This window comes from Pelophylax lessonae, assembly GCF_965119305.1.
Source record: "Pelophylax lessonae genome assembly, chromosome: 1".
NCBI classification, from domain to species: Eukaryota; Metazoa; Chordata; class Amphibia; order Anura; family Ranidae; genus Pelophylax; species Pelophylax lessonae.
In genome coordinates, this window is record NC_138768.1 from 547,643,755 (window position 1) to 547,655,915 (window position 12,161).

Sequence of the window (12,161 nt, forward strand, 5' to 3'; positions counted from 1 at the left end):
CCATTTTGATATGGTCGCACAGACGCAGCCGAACCCTTACGAGATCCCTCAGGAAGAACAACCAGAGAATCAGAAGTCCGAAAGGACTCCGTGGTTGACAGGTAGACCCTGATCGCCCGAACCACATCCAGCAAATGCAAGGCAAATTCCTTGGGATGCTTGGGCTTAGCACAAAGAGAAGGTAAAACAATGTCTTCATTGAGGTGGAAGGCTGACCCCACCTTAGGGAAGAAAGATTGGTTAGGTCGCAGAACAACCTTATCCCTATGATCGACCAGATAGGGCGAATGGCAAGACAGAGCAGCCGACTCAGACACCCTGGGAGCAGAGGTGATAGCCACTAAAAAGGCAACCTTCTGAGACAACAAAGACAGAAATTTCCCTGATAGGCCGGAGAGGCCGTTGAAAGGCCTGGGAGGCCATTGAAGAACGGACAAAACCAAATTCAGATGCCACGGAGGTAAAGGGGATCTCATCGGCAGAGCAAGATGACGCACCCCTTGAATAAAGGTGTGAATCAAGGAATTAGCCGCCAAGGGATGTTGAAAGTAAATGGCTAAGGCAGACACCTGACCTTTAATCATGCCTAAAGCCAAACGTTGCTCCACTCCTTTCTGCAAGAAGGCTAAGACCCTCGCCACCGAAAAGGAGCGAGAATGCAACCCTTGCGACTCACACCAGGCAATATACATCTTCTAAGTACGATGATAAATCTTCCTGGAAGTCGTCTTCCAAGCTTTCAGCAAGGTAGGAATCAGAGACCTCGGTCTCTCAACACCTGGCCTTCAACAGCCATGCCGTTAAAGCCAGCGACCGTAAAGTAGGATGGAAGATCGGCCCTTGAGACAGCAGATCCTCTCTCAGAGGCAGCCGCCAAGGAGGTTAGACGACCAGCTCTACTAGGTCTGCGTACCAAGACCGGCGAGGCCAGTCTGGGGCCACCAGAATCACCTACACCTTCCCCACCGCCAACCTGCGGAGGAACCACGACAACAGTTGTATCGATGGGAAGGCATAAATCAGCTGAGACCGGCTCCAAGGCACCACCAATGCGTCTGTGGCGTCGGCCAGAGGATCTCGAGTCCTGGCCACAAAGCTCTACCTTTTTGTTTAGACAAGACGCAAACAGATCCACCTCCGGAGTTCCCCATCGGGCACAAAGGGGACGAAAAAGCTCCGGATGCAGGGACCATTCCCCCTGATCCAGAACGGACGACTCAGGTAATCCGCCTGCCATCTTTCCACTCTTGGAATGTGAATTGCGGCAAGAGCCGGAACATGGGCCTCTGCCCAGGTCAGAATCTCGGCCACTTCTTTGGCCGCCCGGGCACTCTTGGTGTCCCCCCTGGTGATTGATGTAAGCCACAGCCGTGGCATTGTCGTATCGCACCCGAACCGGAAGACTGTTCAGACGAGACGTCCAGTGGAGCAGGCAGAGTTTGATCGCCCTGAGCTCCCGGACATTTATCGGAAAAGATGATTCCTCCGTCGACCATGTACCCTGAGCACAGTGTCCAGCACTCCACCCCAGCCCACCAGGCTGGCATCCATGGTGACCACCATCCACAACAGCGGTAGAAAAGACCTGCCCTGGCTCAGAGCTGGCAACAGAATCCACCACGAGAGCTCCGACCTCGTGAGAGGACTTAAAACATATCATCCTGTCCAAGGACTGCGGATCCTTGTTCCATTTGGCAAGAATCTCAGTTTGAGGAGGCCTAGTGTGGAATTGGGCAAACGGGACCGCCTCGAAGGTCGACACCATCAGCCCCAGGGACCTCATACACGTCCACAGGGAGGAGAGATCGTTGTCCATCAGGAACCTGATCTCGCCCTGCAAGTTCTAGAGTTTTTCCTCTGGAAGAAAGACCCTTGCTTGAGAGGAGTCTAAGACTATGCCCAGGTAATTCAGACGCACTGGCGGGGTCAGCGCAGACTTCCGGAGGTTGATGGTCCACCCGAACTCCTAAAGCGTCTGAACCGTGGATGTCAGGTCGCCCGACAGGCTGCACAAGAGCTCGCCCTTAACAGGAGATCGTCCAGATAACCGAGGAACGCAATCCCCTTTTTGCGTAGCAAAGCCAGCACCGGGGCCAAAACCTTGGTGAAGGCTCTGGGAGCAGAAGCTAGACCAAAGGGTAATGCCACAAATTAAAAGTGCTCCTCCGCCGCCGCGAAATGGAGATACCACTGCTGACCCTCGTAAATAGGGATGTGTAGATAGTCCAGGGTTCGTACACATTTTTACCAAAAAAATTTCATGACTTTTCCATGACTTCAAGTAAATATTCATGACCTAATGTTTCATGAAATGTCTATGTATACATGTTAAATAAGAAGAAAATCCATGTTACACCCACCATATTTTTACTAAAATAAAGGACAAGCTTTGTAATGTACAGTAGAATATGAAATATTTATTTAAATATAGATAAAGCTTTAGTTCAAGCAGTCATGATGGATAAGGTGCAGCCGGACAGGTATGGATGGCACAGATGCACAAATGCGGCGCTTACATAGAGGGCAGCTCTTTGTTAGGCCGAAGCAACAGTCCCACAAACAGTCAGGCAGAAAAGAGAGAAAGGTGCCACTCAGTGTAGCAGATGTAAATCATTTTATTGACACATATTAAAAACTTACATGGAGGTAAGCGTCTATCTTCATAGCTCGGCGTCCTTCTGGGTTCGCAGTGTTTCTGTCCCTGAGGCTGGCCAGCAGCCGGGAGATGACACTAGGGGAGAACCAATCAGGGGACTCAGTCAGATCGAGGCAGCGGTCTGAAGGAGCGGTAGAAGCATGCTCCGAAACCGGTTACCGCCCCGAAAACCCCCCCGCGTGCGCGTCATCACTTTCGTGTGGCCCTCCAGTGAGGTATGCGCTTCACCACTGCCTCAATCTGACCGAGTCCTTCTGGGTCCGCGGTGTTTCCGTCCCTGAGGCTGGCCAACAGCTGGGAGAGGACACTAGGGGAGAACCAATCAGGAGCTTCACCGCTGCCTCGATCTGACCGAGTCCCCTGATTGGTTCTACCCTAGTGTCATCTCCTGGCCAGCCTCAGGGACAGAAACACAGTGGACCAGTTAGGACGCTGAGCTATGAAGATAGACGCTTACCTCCATGCAAGTTTTTGTGTCCAAAAAATTATTTACATCTGCTACACCGAGTGGCGCCTTTTTCCCTTTTCTGCATATTCGAATATATAGGAATTGTGAAACAAATTTCCATGACTTTTCCAAAGCAGGGGTTAAATTATGGGTTAAATTATTTTCCAAAACATTTCCAGCCCTGGAAATTGCCATTTTAAAATTCCATGACTTTTCAGGTTTTTCATGACCTTACGAACCCTGAGATACGCGTCTTTTAAAATCGATGGAGGGCAGAAAATCCCCTTGATTTAAAGACGCCACCACCGTCCGAATGGATTCCATCCGGAACTTCTGCACCCGCACAAAGCGGTTCAGCGATTTGAGGTCCAGAATTGGACGCACCTTGCCCTCCTTCCTGGGCACCGTGAACAGGTTTGAGTAAAAACCTTGAAACCTGTCCTGCTGAGGAACCGGGACGATCACGCCCTGTGCCAGGAGATCCTGCACTGCCTCTCTGAGAGCAAACGATCCGGAGATAGACGGAGATTTGATGGAAAGAACCAGTCTGCTGGGAGAGACCAAAATTCGATCTTGCACACTGTACAAATCAGTTTCGTGAACCGATTTGTCTTGAATCAGAGACGTCCAGGGTTCCCGAAAGTAGTGCAGACGTCCCCCCACCCCTGAATCGGGTGAGGGCGTCCCTTCATGCAGAAGACGACTTGCCCGCCGCACCGGACTGGCCGGCCTTGGGCTTACCCGACCAACCCTTCTTGTTGCCACCGGAGGCTCTGAGCGGTTTGTCTTTTTCCTGCGCCCCTAAGGCACGAAAAAGCCCCCTGTGAGCCTTGAGGAAAGACCCCTGCTTACTGCAAGGTGCCTTAACTTTTGAGGGTTGGGGGAGAAGAGTACTCTTGCCCCCCGTTAGACCCTTGATCCACTCATCCAAGGAGTCACCAAACAGACGATCACCTAAAAAGGGAAGATCAGTTACGGCCTTCTTAGAGGCCTGGTCCGCCGACTAGCTCTTCAGCCACACCATGCGTGTATGGCAATCCCTACCGCAGACACTCTTGCAACCAGAGGAGCCGCGTCCAGGGCCACATCACTTAGGTACACCATGGCCTGGGCCATCTGATCCGTTAGCTGAATTAGAATTGGAGGAACCAACTCAGCATTCAAGTTGCTCCCAAGCACCTTGACTCATTCTGTAACGGTCTGAGAAACCAGAATGGACGCAAACACAGGCTTTAGAATCGAACCCGCCAACAAGTGCAGGTGGCGGGAAAGGGATTCCAGTCACCTGTCTGGTCTTTAAACACTGGGGAGTCTTCAACAGGTACCACAGTGGATTTATTCAGCAGGGAAACTGTGTGATCTACCTTAGGTGACACTGTCCAACGATTGGAAACTAAGTCTGCAAAGGGGTAACGGCGCAGAAAGCGCTTGGGTACCACCAGCACGTGCTTAATGCTCCACCATTGCTTATTCACAATATCGTGAAAATCCTCGGGGCAAGGAAAAACCTGACCTGACTTGTGGGCTTTGCGGGAGCCGAAGACAACCCACTTTCCTGACTGTGTGGGCTCATCATCCAGTTACAATGTTTCCCTTACTGAACGAATCAGTGCTTCCACCAGAACGCGTTCCCGTGCTGCAGTCGAGGAGGACTAATCCTCCTCCTCACCGTCTGACTGTGAGAACAGGGATCCCTTAGGGATGGGATTGTCCGTGGCAACCACATCAGGCTCTGAATCAGAATACGGAGTAGGCATCGGCCTTTGTGGGTAGCAACTTGTCTTATCACAAGATCCACCTTTGACGCCAGAGTTTTTAAGGCTGCAGACAGACAGGAGGGATTGCGATCCGGATAGCCCGGTCGCACAAATAAATTCAGAGGGGAAATTTTAACCTTGGGACTCCATTTTGCAGAAAAGAAAAAAAAAAAGAGTGTACTGCCCCTTTAAATCGCAAACGTGGTCTGCACCACTGTACTGCGCTAAAGCCAGAGTCCCCCTTTAAGGTTATTATGCGCCCTGACCGGAGGTAAGTGTGCCCGAGGAATGCCCAAACGACTAACACCCCTTACTGTATCAGCACCCTGAGAAGCAGCCACTCTGCAGTCTTCAGCATGAGAAACTTCTGGGAGGAAGTGACCAAACATCACTAGAGGCCGAGCCTGCCTGTGTAGCCTCAGGCTACAACAATGGTGCCAATAGAAAGGTAAAGGAAGCAAAGGGAAAATGGCCGCTGCCCATACATAGAGCAGCCTATGTCCACACTGAAAATGGTGGCCGAAAACTACACCAAGCACTCAGGAAGCTAAGGGAAAATGGCCGCTGCCCTTACACAAATGCGGCCAGACCTGGGCGGACCACAACCTGCTCACGTTCGGTGGCCAGGCTGAGAGACCATAAGGATTTCGATTATCCAGTGCGAAACATCAGCCCTGCTGTCACTTGTAGATCACCAGGAGGATCCCCCTGACACTAGCCAACGATAATGAGTAAAGATAAATAAACAAACATTCTCAAAAGAAATACAAAAACTGAGACCGAAGTCCCAGCAGGGAACCTAGGTCCTACTCCTAAACTAGGCAGCAAGAAACTGATTTTGGAGCACAGTGTGTCTGGGGTTATGTTGTAAGGGACAGCCCCTATAGGCGTGTCGAGTGAAAACTTTTCACTGCCTGGTCTACTCCTGTAGATGGTGCATAACCCATTAGTGAAGAAGCATAGAGAGCTGCATCTGTCAAAGGACGTAAGAGAAAGAAAACAATTCTGCGGATCATTACAGAAATTCAGAGATGTTCTATGCTTTCTGTCAGGGTTATCTCAAAGAGTTTATTTTGCCCTTCTAGTTCTTATTTTTGACTACAATTGAATTAGTCCTTTAGCTGTGGATAAGAAGACCATGGATTTGGTTTAGCAAAAGAGCATGGGCAGAGCTGGCACCACTCAGTTCATAATGTGTGCTGTCAACCCAAAATTGAAAATTAGTAGCGGAGCGTCATTCTCTCAGCCCAAAGGGTATATTTCTGGGGTATTTTATTTAAAAGGTATAACATACAGGCATACCCCGCTTTACGTATCCTCACTTTACATACACTCGCGAGTACGGACACATTGGCGTCTATGGGAAATCTTGGTCAGCTTGGCATGGAAATGCTCCCGAACCATAAGTGACAGGGACACCAAACTTAGGGAGCATCGAGAGGGGACCCAGAACTACAACATATCCAATTTTGGGGCTGACCAGCTTGCCTAGGTAATCTACCATGTCATAGTCCTGGGTCCCCTTAACGTGCTTCCCAAGTTTGGTGTCCTTGTCACTTATGGTTTGAGAGCAGAGCCATATGAAGCTGACCAAGATTTCCTATAGAGCTAGTGTATTCACATGCATTGAGAAGTGAAAAAAGGTATTGCTTCACTTTAAGTACATTTTTGTTTTACATACATGCTCTGGTCCCATTGTGTACTTAAAAGTGGGGTATGCCTGTATTGTCAGATGTATTGCAGAGATGTACTGCATATGTTTTTCTTCTGCTTTGATTTAATTTTTACATTACTTCTCTTCAGCAAGTATTCTTGATATGTCAGGCACTAACTCGGTCCAATTTGGGGTACCAGTTACTTAGGGTGGTAGTGTTGGCATATCTTAAGCTGGCTATATGGTATTCAGAGTGTACAATCTGCTTTAACTCTACCATTAACTATGTAGTGCAAGAGCCAGCCTCAGTGAGCAAAACTAAATAGATTGTTTAGGCAAGTCCTTCTATCACATAATTTTGGTAAATTTAAATAAGATTGTACAATCTAGTCAGGGGGGTACTGAATTAAATCTCAAGGTCCAGTCATTAAACTTTTCCTCCATCAGAGGTTTGAAATTCAGGTTTGTGCTAGGATTCCGATCCTAGTATACATGTAGTAATTTTAGAACTAGCAAAAAAATAGGAAATGCACCATTTCCATTGCATTTTAATAATATTTATTGTAAATTTTTAAGAGTACCCCCTTACATCAGAGTGCCCCCTTACATCAGATGTCCCTAGAAGAGTGCCCCCGTACATCAAGTGTCCCCAGAAGAGTGCCCCCTTATATCAGGTGTCCCCAGAAGAGTGCCCCCTTACACCAGGGGTACCTAGCAGAGTGCTCCTGTACCTTTCAGCGTCCAGCAGTCAGAGCACAGGAACTGGGAGGCAGAGCAGGCTGCAGGTCTGGATGGAGGATGTTCCATCTCCGTTCTACTGTGATGCTGGGGCGTGGGGCACACATGTGACATTTTTTGGATAACAGTGGTCTTCACGACCAATCATTGCAGTGTGGGGGGGTTCACTGGGGACTGGCTGGCTAGTGGCTCAAACAGAACTTGGTCCAGACAACAGTCTGCCTGTCAGGGTTCTAGTCGTACCCGCCAGACGGCTAGGCGTGGCCACCCCACTGGCGCCTTTCAGAGGTATTGAACCTGTGTCCTTCTGGCTTCCCAGTCTGCAAACTAGCCTCTGAGCCACTTCAGGACTTTGGAGAACTCCTGTTTATTCCTGTATTGCCTGCAGCACTAGGGGGCTGGATTTCACCAGAGGCTCAGACCTGTCAGTAACTCTCCAGCTGTATTTGATACCTAATTAACAAGGTATAAGACACTGCCCCTCCCTAAGGGCAGTGTCAGTTCATTGATTCTGGTTTCCTGGTTTGGTTCCTGTTGTTTGAGTTCCTGCATTCCTATTTGTTTCCGGCATCTGACCCCTGGCTTCACCTGACGGTTCTCCTGCTCTAGTCCTTGCCTGTATTTGGACCTGGTTATCCTCAACAGCCCCCGTGCACAAACTCACAGGCCAGGTGGCTTCTTACCTGGTCACCCTGGTCTGTGTTTGTTTGCAAGGGTGAGCATAAATCTCTGCCTGAATGACTCCCAACAAAGGTAAGCCCTGACACTGCCATTTAGTGAAGCCTGGTATAGTGTATGGCCAGCTTTAGAGTGTGCACTAGAAGCCGAATCATCCTGATGACATCAGCGACATCAGCATCTTCCTCTGCCCTTAGAGTGCCTATTTAGCAATTTGCAACTGAAATCTCTTCCCAATGTAATGTTTCCGCATCACTTTACTAATTTAAGCCTTTGCAGTGATTCCTTTCATTCTAGGCTGAAACATTTAAGTTGTAAACCAGCAAGACTTTGCAAACAGATTTTAGGAGACTATTTTATTGTACTCTCCCAACTTAAATGATTGCATGAATCAGGGGGCTTCCCTAGCTCTCTGCATTCCAGTTGTCTTCACCTCCATATATTCAAACAAGGAGACACTATTAAATAAATTAATATATTTTTTTTTTTTTGCCATAATAGAGTTTTTTTTTAATTTTAGAATGTAATTTTTATAGATATTTTTCTAACCATAGTGAAAGCAAAAGTAGCAGGTAAAATATCCAAAGTGGACAGTGAGAGTTTAAATGTAACTATGGCCAAAATCAAAAATTATATATATGATACAGTCTGTCGCTAGCAGTTCCTCCTATACCAGTTTATCTGGTAAACCAGCCATTAAGTCTGTTGGTTGTTTCTAAACTTCCTTTAACAAGCTGTCCAGCAAAGGTGGCAGAGGGTTGAGATAAACCATTTACCAGCAACAGGGGTGCTTACAACAGTCAGTTTTACTTACTTAGCTAGCTGGAGTCAGGCTTTAAATCGTTGGTCTCTTATGTAAAGTCCATCTAACACTACCCTCTTCACTGATTGACAGTGCTGCTGGCCAAGTGTGGCTAAGTTGCTCCCCCAAAGATACAGTGGAGAAGTCAATATAGCCACCCCAAGGCAGGAGGTGTATTACTAGTTGATCAATGGATGAAAATAAATAAATGAAAACATTAAAAAAAGAGAACAAAGCCACCACGTCCAATTACTGGTAAGTTACAATATATTACATTTTTGGTTTTGGGTTTAGTTATGCTTTAAGAAAAAAATTGAGGGCTTTTAATTGATTCAACAAATACAATATATAGCATCAATAATACAAATCTATAACTGAAAATGGTCAAGTTAACGACAAACATTTTTGAGTACCACCTGGAGCATAATAGTGTTATAATAGTTTTGAGATCATAGTTTTAAAAAACTAAAATAACGCTGCCTGATCCCTACTTTTTGTATACTTACGGTTTGAAACCTGAATGACCAAAATAGGTCTTCAAGCAAGCTATTTGGTCAGTATTTGGTTCAGGTACACATTGATCTGTTTGGAAAAAGAAAACATTATAAGCAAATTTTAAAAAAATACCATAAAGCAACACCTTGGGATATATATATATATATATATATATATATATATATCATTCAATCCATGACTATAATATTACTTTATTTTTAAATGTGCATATGTGTTTTTACCCCTACATACATACATATTATATATATATATATATATATATATATATATATATATTTATATATATATATATTTATATATATATATATATATATATATATATATATATATATATATATATAATTGTACTCATTTAGTTTACAAGTGTGTGTGTGTGTGTGTGTGTGTGTGTGTGTGTATACACAGTACAGACCAAATGTTTGGACACACCTTCGCATTCAAAGAGCTTTATTTTCATGACTATGTCACACTTCAGAAGGTACTCACCCAATCGAGATGGTTTGGGGTGGCTACCACAGCATCTTGCAGCGGCATGCTATTCCATCCGGTTTGCGTTTAGTTGGACCATCATTTATTTTTCAACAGGACAATGACCCCAAACACACCTTACAGGCTGTGTAAGGGCTATTTGACAAAGAAGGAGAGTGATGGGGTGCTGCACCAGATGACCTGGCCTCCACAGTCACCGGACCTGAACCCAATCGAGATGGTTTGGGGTGAGCTGGACTGCAGAGTGAAGGCAAAAGGGCCAACAAGTGCTAAGCATCTCTGGGAACTCCTTCAAGACTGTTGGAAGACCATTTCAGGTGACTACCTCTTGAAGCTCATCAAGAGAATGCCAAGAGTGTGCAAAGCAGTAATCAAAGCAAAATGTGGCTACTTTGAAGAACCTAGAATACGACATATTTTCAGTTGTTTCACACTTTTTTGTTATGTATATAATTCCACATGTGTTAATTCATAGTTTTGATGCCTTCAGTGTGAATCTACAATTTTCATAGTCATGAAAATAAAGAAAACTCTTTGAATGAGATGGTGTGTCCAAACTTTTGGTCTGTACTGTATATATACACACACACACACACACACACACACACACACACACATACATATTATATATATATATAAACATTTTTCCCCCTTTTTTTTTTTTTCTTTTTTCATGATCTGGAAGAATAGGGGTTTCTCTTTAGGTCTTTTGTTGCACCAATACTTTGAGCCATGTTAATTTTTTAAATTTAATAGAGCCTTCAATTTAGTCTGATTTCTACCCCCATATGCTGGTCCTTTTCTGGGGTTTTCGGATCTTGTTGGAGAGACTGTTTTGCGGGGGGGACCCTGGGACCATCTCTCCTTGCTCCATCTCTTCCATGCTGCTGCCAATTATCCAGTCCTTTGTTTTTAAAATCCTGATTGTTAGATTTCTTACTGGCTTCTATGATGTAGGTATACTATCTAGGCCCTCACCAGCTTTGGCATTTGGCCACGTTTGGTTTAAATGATTCCGTTTGACCATTATTAATTTTCAAGCTTTTACTCATTTGTAAACAAAGCATACTTACTACTTGTCTAATTAAAACATTTTTAGGTAATTACAAGACATCTGATACCCCTGAAGAAAGAATATTCTGAAACGCTTTGAGTTTCGCCTTGTATTGCATTCGTTCTTTTGTGAGCCATTGTATAACAAGCCATGCATGTTTTATCCATGTTTTGTGCCATTTTGCTGAGTCTACAATCAGTTTAAAATCAATTTCTTCTATGTATTTTGTCATTACTATACTATGCTTTTTACATTTTAATAATTATTTATTAAAAGGTAAAAACTTTTTAAATACTTTTCCACCATATACTTGAATGACTTCTGCCTGTGAGTTGTTAACAGTCCCACCCTGTGGGGAATGTTCTCTTTCTTTTCTCGTATACCAGGGATGAGACCTACTATGTAATTCAAACCTATATCCCCCATATTCCCCTTTTTTGTAAGTTTATAACCCTGGGAAACAACTTCTGCATCTGGGCAAGGGGAATGCAAGACCTTCAAGTATCTGTGAAGGACAACAAATATCCCCCCCCCCTCCACTCTGAAATCTGGGGGCACACCTTCATACCAAAGAGAGCTTGTCGGTAGATTTGGCAGACTTGGAATGCTAGGTCTTGCAGGTATTTGGAGAACCAAGTCGAAGGGAAAGGGATGCTCCAGAGAAGTAGTAAAGGGAAAAGACTTGCAAGTCTGCTCCTTAGAATTTTTCAGCTGGGGAAGAAAAGTACTCTAATTCAAGTAGCATCTTTGAGGATACCATCCAAGGCTGTGCGGAAACGCTTCTTGCAACCAAATTCCAGTGTCCAGCACATCAGCCACAGAGCACTGCACAGGGGTACTGACACAAGACCAATGCAGAACAGAATGGGAGAGCCTTCCAACAAGTCATCACCATTAAAATTCAAAGCCAGAGACATCTGGTCCATGTGATCAATTATCAGCAGGTCAATGTTAGCATCACTGAGATCACATTTAAGCGATTTTAGCCAGTCTGGCGGACAAGAACTATAGCCATAACTGAAGGCAAAATAGAGCCTGCAAGGAAAACATGACCCTAGAAAAACTTCCAGTTTCTTATCAGTGGACACCCTAAAGGAAGGGACATCCTCCACTGGAATAGTAATCACTTTGTTAAAGCGGAGTTCCACTCAAAAGTGGAACTTCCTTTTATCTGTCTCCTCCCCTCCCCCCCTTCCGGTGCCCCATTTGGCACATTTCAGGGGGGAGGGGGTATCTGTTTTTGACAAGTACCCTGTCCCCACTTCCGTCAGACCTTGCAGCGGCGAGGTACATCAGAAGTTGGGCCCCCTCCTCCTCCCAGGCCAGTAACTGAGCGCATCGCGCTTTGCGCATGCACAGTAGGGACCCG

The 12,161-nt window shown here is 45.6% G+C and overlaps 1 protein-coding gene across 1 annotated transcript in view; it reads right to left on the reverse strand.

Annotated features, from left to right (window-relative positions):
* The window catches only part of WRN (WRN RecQ like helicase), a 248,339-nt gene that overhangs the window by 158,481 nt on the left and 77,697 nt on the right, over positions 1-12,161 (reverse strand). Inside the window, exon 11 of the mRNA XM_082247844.1 lies at positions 9,240-9,315. Within this exon, the coding sequence (XP_082103970.1) occupies positions 9,240-9,315 (76 nt within the window). The remainder of the gene's footprint in view (positions 1-9,239; positions 9,316-12,161) is intronic.